General features: G+C 42.0%; 1 protein-coding gene across 7 annotated transcripts in view; it reads right to left on the minus strand.

Annotated features, from left to right (window-relative positions):
- large1 (LARGE xylosyl- and glucuronyltransferase 1) overlaps window positions 1–13,064 on the minus strand; it is a 75,410-nt gene that overhangs the window by 38,226 nt on the left and 24,120 nt on the right. For all 7 annotated transcript variants that reach the window (XR_015942056.1, XR_015942053.1, XR_015942057.1 and 4 more), the window contains 3 exon segments: window positions 12,396–12,580; window positions 4,586–4,890; window positions 4,103–4,185 (listed from right to left, as the gene is read on the minus strand). Coding sequence is in view for 2 of the 7 variants with exons in the window: in XM_088649769.1 (XP_088505895.1) it covers window positions 4,103–4,185; window positions 4,586–4,890; window positions 12,396–12,501 (494 nt within the window). In the remaining 5 variants the exon portion in view is untranslated.

Here is a 13,064-nt window from a genome sequence, read left to right on the forward strand (position 1 = left end):
TATTCTTATTATATCCTATATATATATCCTTAATATTTACATTTTTATATATGTAAAGATATTTGCCTATTGCTCTCTTGTGTGTATTAAGCAGTGTGTAAGCGAGGCGCAACTCTGCGCTGGAGTTTAGACCGGGTTAGTTTTGGTCTAATGAAAAATCTATTATAGTTTCTCAAAATAGCGACGCGCCAGCGGTCCGCCTCAGAACGCCTTCCTTTTTAGAGCAGAGCACATATGAACACTAATGCATTTGCTATTTAAACAGCGTAGCGCAACGCCTCAAAACGACTCTTGCGCCAAACTACCAAACTACCAAAAGACTATTGCGCCGCGCCTTGCGCCACACTGCGCCGGGTGTATGATAGGGCCCCAATATGTTGTATCCCGACAATTCATGTAAACTAGCTTGATGTCGAAACAACATCAAATTGACACCTAACTTGTTTTGGTCCAATGAAAAATCTATTATAGTTTCTCAAAATAGCAACGCGCCAGCGGTCCGCCTCAGAACACCTTCCTTTCTAGACCAGAACGCCTATGGGCACACAAATGAGCGCTAATGCATTTGCTATTTAAACAGCGTAGCGCAACGCCTCAAAACGACTCTTGCGCCAAGCTGAAACTACCAAAAGACTATTGCGCCGCGCCACACTGCGCCGGGTGTATGATAGGGCCCCTTATTGCTTTTCAGATCCTCTTATCTGATTTGATGTTTTTAGCATGCTATTTTTTTCCGTAACCTGGTAACAACCAGTACGGCGAAGAGACGGCAACATGGCGGCAACATCAAATTATGAGGCCAAAATAAAAATGTCTGTTTCTAACATCTTGAAAGCAGACATTTACATAAGAACACAATGAAAACAATTATTTATAGTGATTATTATAATTTAAAAAAACTATGCCAATTTGCCAGTCAGCCACCTTTTGTTAAATAATTTCCAACTGCAATAAAATACCTCCACATTTTCCACACTGCTCCTTTTGTTTGCATAACTCTGGATTTTACTCATTCTACATCTATACATTTTTTAAAACGTTGTAATCCGTGTTGCCGTGGGTTTCCTCCGGGTGCTCCGGTGTCCCCTACAAGTCCAAAGACATGTGGCGCAGGTGAATTGGGTAAGCTAAATGATCCATGGTGTAAGAGAGTGAGTGAGAGTGTGTGGATGTTTCCAACTAATGGGTTGCAGCTGGAAGGGCATCCGCTGCGTAAAACATTTGCTGGATAAAGTTGGCGGTTCATTCCGCGGTGGTGACCCCAGATTGATAAAGAAACTAAGCAGAAAAGAAAATGAAAAATTCTAGACCCACAGACGCTATTTTTGACACATTATTTAAAATATGTGGCTCATAAAATAACTATTAACTTGTGTGGTTTTTTTTTCCCTCGATGGGCCAGTGACAATTAAAAATCTGAACCGTTCGATCGGACCAGTAGAAAAAAATTCTTAGCGTTAAACCCTGGCAAGTGTATGAATCTGATATGGGTCACAATTAAAAGAACGTGTAAACCAGGGGTGTCCAAACTCGGTCCTGGAGGGTCGGTGTCCTGCATCTTTTAGCTCCGACCCCAATTAAACACACCTGATCCAGCTAATCAAGCTCTTTCTAGTGTAACGGTGGTCACACACACACACACACACACACACACACACACAAAATTAAACTAATAATTTCTCTGGTTGATTCGAACCCGTGTCTTTTAGGTTTTAGACCTTGACAAAAATAAATCGAACTGTATAATTAATTACCCAGGATAGCGAAAACAAAACTTATACAAGACCCTCCGTTACATACAGTAACATAGAACCAAACGAAATAAGAACAAGAAAATCGGATTCCACTTAGAAAGATTTAATGAACTAATTTAAATGGCAAATACAACTACAAGTAACAACACTACCAAAAAATTAATATTTATATAGTCAATATCCTATAATCAATTTAAATAACCCAAAACAAGATTCCCCTCAAAAAACAACAACAAATACACCAAGAAATAAATGAACAAAACTTTTCAATTCTCAAATATCTAATTAAATGAAAATAAAGGGAGGCTGGGTGGAGAATGTATGTATGTAAGTGTATGACTGAAACTGACCCAAGCGACTTGCAGTGGTCGTGTCAGGAGGTTACACGTCAGCAGTTCACTGACTTGGCAGAACGGACAGAAGTGACGAACAGGCAGCCGTTTTCGGAGTTGTCCTAACGCATCGACACCGGTAACTTTGCAACGCGAAGATAACGTAAGACTGGCACTCGTCAGCAACTACCAGGAAACTTAGTATTACGGTGGCTATAAAGGACAAGTCAGTGAAAACTTGAGCATCGCCGCATCTCTTCCTCAGCTTCCTCAGACCCAGGCAGAGCCACACCCGCAACGCAACTTGGTGAAGCAAACACCACTCCCACGCTGGAGGTCAGAACTCTCTCTCCGAAGAATAAAAAAGACCTTACATCATCGTAATTAGTTGTAGCATCCAATGGGGATGAACTCATTCTAAAAGTCAGTGACAAAGGAAGTAAACACAAAATAGGGGCAGTACAGAAAGTTTCTGTATTGTCACACTAGGTATACTAGGTTGTTGGAGGTAACCTATGCAGGACACCGGATCCTCCGGGACCGAGTTTGAACACCTCTGGTGTAAAAGGACAGGCAGGAAAATCTGATATAGGCAACAAATCGGAATTGGCTGTCAAGACCGGACAGTGTAAACGTGGCCTAAGTCAGGGGTTCCCAAAACTTTTCAGCCCGCGACCCCCAAAATAACAATGCCGGTGACTCGCGACCCCCAATATCCTCTGAGGTGGTTATAAATACAGAAACCTTGCATGCAATGACGCAGACACACCAATTAAATTCGTGTCAGTGCTTTAAATGTGCTAGAAAGTATAACCCAGGGGTCGGCAACCCAAAATGTTGAAAGAGCCATATTAGACCACAAAAAACAAATATGTTTGGAGCCACAAAAAATGTAAAGCCTTATATAAGCCTTATAATGAAGGAAACACATGCTCTATGTATCTATAGTAGCTATATTAGCCTACTATAAAAATGACTAAGTTGGCTACAAATAGATAATGAGCCTTCATGATTAAATAGCCACTGAAATCAGGTGGTTGGTGTTGATTTCGTTGTCATTTAAACACTTCAGCACAGCCTCTGGTCTTTCAGTGGTATTAATTTGATCATTTCTTCTTGCGGCCCATCAGAGTTCACATACCTGCATAAAAGCGCATTGAATATCGGTCAGATCACAGGCAATTGAGTATGCTGGCACTGAATTAATGTCCTTGGTTTGCTGATCGGTGATGTTACCTGCCATTTTAATAGCCCTTTCCTTCACTGTCTTAGCGGAGAGAGGTATATCTTTAATTTTTTGAATTATCTTGCTTTGGTTTTTGAAGTCTGCAAATAGGTGTTCTAATATGTTGATGAATGACTCCATGTCTGTGAACGGTTTTCCGTGCTTTATTATCTCCCGGTTTGTTTACAACAGCCACCTGCCCGGCATCCCGCCCTGCTGATAGAAACCTGTGTCGCAGGCTACGACGCAAATCTTCGTTGACAGAAATGTTGAAATTAAATATTAATTCTACACACTTTTACAGCATTTGAAAACGTTAAAAATGTTTGTCCTCCTATAGAAATCATATTAAAACAAAAGTATATACTAACCTTCCCCATCTTTTTGAACATTTTTGAAAAAACTTCAGGGAGCCACAAGGGCAGCGCTAAAGAGCCGCGGGTTGCTGACCACTGGTATAACCTGATGTTATAAAATCAAAATGCATCTGACGCTATTGCTGCCTTTAATATACTGTAATTACCCCAGGGGTCGCAATCCAATAGAACTAGTAACTATAAGCTACTATAGTAACTATATAGTAACTATAAACGACTATTTTTATTTTCAGTATAGTTATGGATAAAATATGTTAATTCTTATGGTTTAATAAAAATAAATAGATTTTTGGAAATCACCAGGCGACCCCCCCCCTTCATTGCCCCGCGACCCCTCGGGGGGTCCCGACCCCCACTTTGAGAACCACTGGCCTAAGTGAAAGTGGATTTTATGCTGTGAGGTGCGAAGTTTACCTGTGAAAAAGAACCGACTTGACCAAAGTGACGACGTCCCTGCTTGCGTTGTAGCCCGCGCACACGATGGCAATATGAATGGTCTGTAATGTGAAGAGACAAAGGTTCAGAACAGTTTGAAGACACACTGATGCAAGATATACAGTCCCCGCTCTTCAAGACTGCAATTAAATACGCATTTCTTCCACCAAGGCAACCCGAGGTGCTGAAATATAAGGGAGTAAACTGGCAGTGGGCTGGTTATAGAGGTCAAAACAAAGACAGTGAACTCACATTTTCAAAGCAGAATATCTGACTTTAGCGTTGTTAATCAGATAAACGAGAATGTTTCCTAAATAACTCAAACATATTATGGTTTTTAAGGCTTTGGAGGAGTCAAAAGCTTAAATACAGCACCATTACACAAATTGTAGGACTAGTCAAGGTCAGAGTTGATCGATTGTGTTCATGTAAAGTGTGAGGTCGCGATTCGTCTAAACTGACCTCGCATTTCTTCACCACAGGCTGAGGCACACAGTCCGAGCTGTTGCCGGCGGCAGCTCCTTTTTTAGCCTCACTGTCACCTGTACCCTCTTCTGTGGAGTGGGTGTGCAACTGGTTGCCGTGGCGACTGCTGCTCGGATGGCTGCTGTGGGTCGGGACCCTGGGAGTCCTGCTAATCTCTCGCCGCAGTGCATTGTTGTGCTCCTCCACGTCCCGGAGCCTCAGCTCTAAAGACTGATGCTCGGCAGCCGCACCGACCACCGCAGACGACTGGGGATCCAGCGGCGACAGAGGCAGCGGTTTGACTAGGGGGAAGCATATTTAAAAAAAATAGATTTTAATAAATATTAGCAGGGATGCAAACTCCACACGCGACAAAGATGTCACTGTTTATATACAGTGCTGTGAAAAAGTCTTTGCCCCCCCTTATTGGTTTTCACACCTTAATGTTACAGTTTATCAAACTAATTTAAATATGAATTAACTATAACACAAGTAAACACATAACACAGTTTTTATTAAGGTATTTATTATTAAGTGAAAACAAAATCCAAAACTACATATCCATGTGTAAAGTCTTTGCTTCCCCTTGTTAAAAACACACCCGAGTTCAGTTTCTCTAGTGACACCCGGGCCTGATTACTGCCACACCTGTGCGCAATCAAGAAATCTTGCCTGATAGAGTGAAGTAGACCAAAGGATCCTCAAAAGCTAGATGTCACACATACATATGACGCGTTTCAAAAATAAATGACTAAGAAAATAATTGATATATAACGTTCTGAGGTCATTTGTAAAGCTTTGCGACTGCGGTGAACCACAGTGAGTGCCATTATCTACAAATGACAAAACATTGAACAGTGGAGAACCTTTCCAGAACTAGAAAGCTGACTAAAATTACCCCAAGAGCACAGTGAAATCTCATCCAAGAGGTCACGAAAGACAACATGCAAACAACTGCAGGCCTCAATTAAGGGTGAGTGTTCATGACTCCACCATAAGAAAAAGACTAGGTTTTCATGGCAGAGATCCGAAAACCACTGCTCAGCAGAGAGGACATATGGCTGGTCTCAGATCTTCTAGAAAACATCTTGAAGATCTCTAATGCTGTGTTCACACCAGATGCGGAACGCGCGGATAAATCGCGATATTCGCGCGTAAATAGTCGCGTGTACATTTGAGTTTACTCGCTTCATTCGCGCTTAAAATCCACTTCATTCGCGCGTCAAATTAACTTCAGAACAGACGCAGATTCGCGTGATGGGCAGGGCTTCTGTCTGCCGGGTGACTCTAGCTTCATTGCTTAATGGCTAACATGGATTTAATGAAGAAAATAACAGTGTTAATGTGCTTTATGGAGACTGAAAAACAGCGTTGATACGTTTAGGGTCGTGTCTGAGTCCACTACATCCTTTCAGAGGTGCAGCAGCTCTGTGAGCTCATAAACTCCTCCAGAAACTGAACCTGGATGACGGAGGCTTTCAGCGGTGCTTCTGGTGCTTCAAGCCCAGTTTGATGACTTGTTGTCGGTGTCGACTGGAGGATTACCCCCGGGACACCATCAACAGGTTCTACGTCACAATCACGCCCCCACAAGAGCAAGCTTCTGATTGGTTGACGCGGCGCGAATGTCCGCTGAAGTTCAGATTTTCGAACTCGAGAGATTCGCGCGAAACGCTCGTTAAACGCTCAATTTGCCCCGCGCCACTCTCGTGTATCGCGCTATTTGCACCGCGCCATTCGCACGTATCGTGCCGCAGGATGTCTATTCGCGCGTTTGCATTGACTTAACATGTAAATCACTCGCGCTTGACGTGCGTTCAGCGTCTGGTGTGAACACAGCGTAAGACTTTTGGGAAAATACTCTGTGGACTGACGAGACAAAAGTTGAACTCATGTGTGGCGTAAAAGTAACAATGCATTTCAGAAGAAGAACATAAAACTAATGGTAAAATGTGGTTTTGTGATGACCTGGAGCTGTTTTGCTGCTTCGGCACCCGGAAGACATGCTGTGATAAAATATAAGCTGCGTCCCAAATCGCATACTTATGCACTAGGGATGTAACGGTATCAGAATTTCACGGTACGGTAATACCTCGGTATGAATGTCACGGTACGGTATTTATTGAATCATTTACAGGAAAAAACAAAACTTATGAAAATACTCCAAAAAAGTGCCAAAAGTGTCAATGACATACAAATTAGCCATCTTCAATTTTAATGACAAAAAAATATTAAACCATGTAAAAAATAAAGTTTCAATTTAGTAGTGTTGAAAACTCATCACATTCAACATTTAATCACTCACTCACTTAGATAGAGATGGGTTTAAAGGAAAATTATCATATAAATATAATCTGGTAAAAGCTGGTATCTCTGGGTATTTACAATGTCCCCTGCAACAGAAAAAAAAAACCTCTCATTTGGGACTGAGGTTTCTGGGACAAGAGAGATATGACTTGGCCCAGGTTGACAGCAGTGGGTAACGTTGTGCATTGTCTTTCCCCCACTTGAGAGGACAAACCATGAGTGAGATAGAGATCTCATGTCTGCATCAATCTGAACAGTGTGCTGTGTTTCTGCAGTCCCCATGACTGATTATTAGTCCTTTTCCCCAACTTGCAGGCACGTGCACACACAGGGCTCAACCTGTGCAGCGCACATGCCCTTTTTAGTCATGGATAGAAAGTGCCCTCCCAAAATTATCAAAAGTGCCCCCTCGACGCGACATACCCTCCGTCCCCGCTTTACAGTACGCGCGCGACAACACCGCTATTCAGTACGCGCGCGACAACTCAGCTGATAAGAACTCGCACGACAACACCACTATTCAGTACGCGCGCGGCGACAACACCCGCTTTAGGGTTTTCCAGCTCTTTTCATCCCCGCTTCTAGCAGCACACTCCATTTCCGCATTACTGTATCTGTAGCGACAACAGACCGCAAGGGATGATGGTCAAGCCTGGGCTGATGGGAATTGTAGTTTCCGCTACCTCCCGTTCGCTTCATTCGCCTGAGCAAATTTTCTCAGAAGACCTATAGTTTTACCGAGTCATGCGACTACGGTAATATCGAAAAAAATAATATTGCGGTATGACGGTATTTACAATACCGTTACATCCCTATTATGCACTATTCTACGCCATTTTGTAGTATAAATAGTGTAAGTAGTGTGTTCACACTGAAAACTCTAAAAATAATAAGTGCACTTTAATTACCCGGATGATGCACTCATTCAGCCGCTAAAATGAAGTGTGTAATGTTGGACACTTCACGCACTCAACGACCGCAGGTTTGCTTACGTAGCGGAAGGGGCGGAGCTATCGGGCGCACATGTTGAATAACTGTATTTGTTTTGGATGGTGAAAGCAAAGTTCTCCAACGAGAGTGATTATAGCGCCTCCTGATGGTGTATGCGGTTACACTCACGGCAGGTATTATTTGATAATTCGGTCGTTTATTTCACGATTTGGCAACCGTCAAACATCATCAGGGAAACGGTTTGATTTTCCGCTTAGTAAAAAAACATTAGTGTGCCATTTGGGACGACACTACATACATATACTATCCTGTTGAGTGTGTAAGTGCATAAGTACATAGTGCATGAGTGCATAGTGTATAGTGTGCCATAGTGTACAGGATGCAGCTAAAGCCATTAAACATCCTGAAGGAGAACGTCCGGCCATCTGTTAGTGACCTCAAGCTGAAGTGAACTAGGGTTCTGCAGCAGGACAATGATCCAAAGCACACCACCAAGTCCACTTCTCAATGGCTGAAGAAAAACTAAATGAAGACTTTGGAGTGGCCTGGTTACTGTCCTGACCTGAATCCGATTGAGATGCTGAGGCAAGACCTTAAAAAAAGGCAATTTATGCTCGAAAACGCTCCAATGCGGCTGAGTTAGAACAGCTCTGCTAAAAAGACGGGCCAAAATTTCTGCAGATTACTGAAACAGACTCATAGAAAGTTATCAAAAATGCTTGATTGAGTTATTAGGTTTAGAGGCAAACACTTTTTCACACAAGGCTATGAAGTTTTGTATTTTGTTTTACCTTAATAATAAAAACCTTCATTTCAAAACTGCACGATGTGATCTTTGACTAATATTTAATTTTGTTTGATTAAAATGTGACAAACATGCCAAAAAAAAAAGAAATCAGTAAGGGGGAAACACTTTTTCATACCGCAATATTATTCCCAATGACTGTAAAAAATATGGTTGACGCGACAGCCCCTTTTTCCATTGAACGCTTTGAGGGCAAAACGCCTGCTTGACGGGCACAAACTGTCGCAAAAGACTGCTGAAATTGGAGCCTGGGCATGCGCAGAAGGACTGTCTGATGGAATCAGAGGAGGAGCCACGAAATCGAGCTTGCGAGTCAGTTCCAACCACACGCTTGATGTAAAATCAACCACGCCCCCCGACTTTCTTACCTCCGATATCTGCACTATAATAAACGCTCGCTGGTGTAAATATAAGCACTTGCAGTTAAAAACACAGAATAATATACGGTTTAAAAACGGTGTGATGTAAGCTGTTATACTTTAATAAAAGCAATACATGCTGGACTGCCGAAATAAACGATCTTTTAAACACTCTAGCCTGAGTTAGACTAAAATGAGCACAAATAATATATTCTCTTATAACAGGGTTGTTGGTATTTGTTATCTTCAGAAATAACACTTGTAAAATATGAACAATAACATATAAACAACACGTAGATTTTTCGAAAGGTTTTTATTTTATTTTATTTATTTTTTAGGGGTTTTTTACCTTTATTTTGATAGGACAGTAGAGAATTCAGACAGGAAAGCACTGGGAGCAGAGAGAGGGAAAGGATCGGCAAAGGACCTCGAGACGGGAATCGAACCCGGGTCGCCACGAGCACACTGGTGCTATATGTCAGCGCGCAGTACCACTAGGCTACTGGCGCCGACAAATGGTTTTTATTTTTAATTAGCCATACACACCATAACGATTTACCATGCGGGAACAACCGTGCGTTTAGAAGATAAACACAGCCAGATTTCTAAATATCAACAGGATATTTACACATCACAACCCTGCAATTCATCAATTTGTACACAAAACTTGGCAGTACTAATGCATAACTGATGTCAGCTGCCGCAACATCGCTTGTATTGTTTATTATTTTTTGTTTATGTTTGCGTTTTATTCAAAGGGTAAACTCAGTGCGTACACTTTGCGTTTACATAGTAGCCTGCGGTTGCTGTTATATCAACACAAATGGTTGTAATAACGTTGACAAAGGTGAGGTTTTATATAATGAAGATTCAATCGTGCCAGCTCCCCGGCCCCCGACTCCCCAGCTTCGGGTAACGGCCGCCGCATTTGGCCCGATTGACTCGGGGCGGAATCGGGCAGTGTGTCCATAGGAATACAGCCCAAGTAGGTCCAGCAGACGGTGCCGGGCCGAGGGGTAAGTCTCTGGCAGGCGAGAATCCAACCGAGTGTTTTTTGCTATCTGGGTGGCGTGTATCGGCATACTAATTAAGCCCGAAAAAAGCCCTGACCTTACCGAATAAACAGTGTTCCACCAGATTCTGTATGTCAAGACGTTACTGCTGAACTCATTATATCATGGTAAAATAACACAGAAATCGAATAATAACACTTCAGTCTCCTGCCGAAGCTCAGACGCGCTGCTTTGAGAAACTGTCAATCACAGCTGTCAATCACGATGACACGCCCAGCGTTAAATTACTGCTAAAAACAAACTGTTTACAAAAATGAGGATCTGCACCTATTTCAGCACAATAACCAGTGCCTTAATCGACCAGAACCATCTTTCGGGACATTTTATTGCAAGTGTAATATTTTTTTTTATTTGGGCTCAAGTCTCCTTCATTAACACGGAGGAGGCGGGCTTTATGACTTGTACTGCAGCCAGCCCCCAGGGGGCGATCTAACGGCCGAGACCTTCACTCAAACGCAGGCTTGCGGCACACTTGAGTTTTCCATGAATACTCTTAAATATTCTTGTGCAGAAGTGGAATATTAGATACAACATTTGTAATTAAAGCACTTGGAAAGTTTCTGTTCGATGAGTCAAAGAGAAAAAAAATAAACAAATCGTCACTTCCTGGGGCCTGTTTCAGAAAGGAGGTTAACTGAAAACTCAGAGTATTTTAACCCTGAATTGAGAGAAACTCTGGGTTTTCCGTTTCAAAACGGCAGGTTTGTTAAACTCGAGAAATCAGGGTAAGTCAAGCCTGTTTCTGAAAGAGAGGTCACTTTAACTCAGAGTCAGTTACTGTGGTAACTTACTCTGTGAATCTAACCTGGTCAGAAGCAGGTTTTATTCTCTAAACTCAGAGTTTCTGTCGGTCTCCTCCCCTTTTTTAAAGATAAAGCGGTATTTCTCGCCTTAGCCTTACGTTTCCACCCACCTATTTTAATGCTCATTTTGGATACGTGCATAAAAACGATTGATAGAAACGTCATGATGCACATAACTTTTTAAAATATGTATAAAAAACGCGCATAACTGAGTAGGATAAACTTTTATTCGATAGAAAATGTGCGCATAAACTACGATGGAAACACTTTTACTGAACAAATTACAGTATGTACATTAAAAAAAAGATCATGATCATATGACAATGAAAATGTGTGTGAATGGACAAACCAGCAGGCTGAGCACACTGTAACACGTCTTAAATGTTGTTTTAGTCATTCTAAAATGCCTTAACTGTTTCAGTATTAGTGTATATTATTAATTACCTCCGAACGTCTGGTGCGTGTCAAGAGTCTCCGCGTCTCATGGCTTCAGACGCCCCCACGTGTTCATTGTGTTCGAGGCGCAAGTACATTAATTAGGCTAAATAAAGAATTAATTGACGCAGCTTCTTCTACCGCAGTAAATTCTGTTTTAATGTTGATATTTGGTGCCAGTTTAATCAGGAAGTGACAATTTTTTTCTCTTTTGAGAACATCAAGTTCAGCTGGAGAAAGAAATGCTGATCTCTTTTATAACATATTGCCATAGTCACTCGTAATGTCTGCGCTCCATTGATAATGCCTTTTTATAGTCACGGTGTGTGCGCTTAACTCTGAGTTGGTCTACTCGAAGTTGATTGACCCAGCTCAGATCAGCTATTCTGAAACCGAAAACTCTGAGTTTTTAATCTCTCGGTAAATCAACTCAGAGTTCAAGTTTAAACTCTGAGTTGTTTGAACCTCCTTACTGAAACAGGCCCCTGATAAACTGGCGGCGAACATAACAAAAGGAATTTGCTGCAGTAGGAAAAACCACTGTGGGCCGTTTTTCTTCGATCGTGAAATACTTGCGCCCTAGAAGATGAAGACGAAACACAACAAAGGCATGGTGGCTTTTGGAGATGCTCAAGACAGTCCTGGGCGTAATAATAGCAATAATACTGAACCACTGTGATGACAGACTTTCGCTGAGGGATTATATAACAACATTTCAGATGTGCTTGCTCTGCTGATTTGTCCATTAGCGCCGTCCCATCACACTCATTTTTGTTATCATGTGATCTATTAATAACAAACTCACATTGCTTTGATGCGCATGCTGGGATTTATCCAATAAATGCGATTTCTTCATAGTTTATGCACACTTTTTTCTTAGTGGATAACAAAAATGTATCCTACTCGGTAGTGTGCACATTTTTATACGCATTTTCAAAATATTTGAGCATCTTGGTGTTTCCATTAAGCACTTTTTTCATGCGACATTCCAAAACGTCTATAAAATAGATGGATGTGCGTTAATTTCGCATAACTACTTCACAGAGGAAACGGCTGCGACATGTGATGTCGTACCTGTGATATTTGCGGATGACAGATAGAGCCAGGTGAGGGCTGGGATGAAGATCAGGGCGAGGGAGGCAGCCACAAACTTCCTGCGCCCGCGACACATTCCCAGCATCCTCTGCAGCCAGAGGGTGTCTGTTCAGAGACCTCTATGTGGGCATCAGCGGTTTGGATGGCGAGCGCATGGTCCTTCACTGTTGATGACACACAAAACACTCATAAACCACAACCAACAAGACTTCAAGTTTGCGTGAAGTCAACATTTGCGATGTTTGTTTCGCTAGCGCACAACATTGCTAAACTGTTGGGGAGCGATTAGTACATCTCAAGCTGAGGTGAACATGAGTTCTGCAGCAGGACAATGATCCAAGGCGCATCCGCAAATCCGCTTTTGAATGGCTGAAGAAAACCAAAAGACTTTGTAGTGGCCTAGTCAAAGTCCTGACCTGAATCCAATTGAGCTGCTGTGGCATGACCTTAAAAATTTGTAAGACTTGAAGACGCTCCAATGCTGCTGAATTACAACAACTCTGCTAAAAAAAAAGCCTGTAAAACTCTCATGGACTACAATATGTAAGACTTAAAGTCTGCGTGGAATCAACATTTACCATGATTATTTTGCTAGCGCACATTGTTATACTTTTGGGGCTGTAATTAACACGTGCAAGCTAATCCGCT

This window comes from Danio rerio, chromosome 4 (assembly GCF_052040795.2).
Source record: "Danio rerio strain M-AB ecotype USA chromosome 4, GRCz13ab, whole genome shotgun sequence".
Taxonomy (NCBI): domain Eukaryota; kingdom Metazoa; phylum Chordata; class Actinopteri; order Cypriniformes; family Danionidae; genus Danio; species Danio rerio.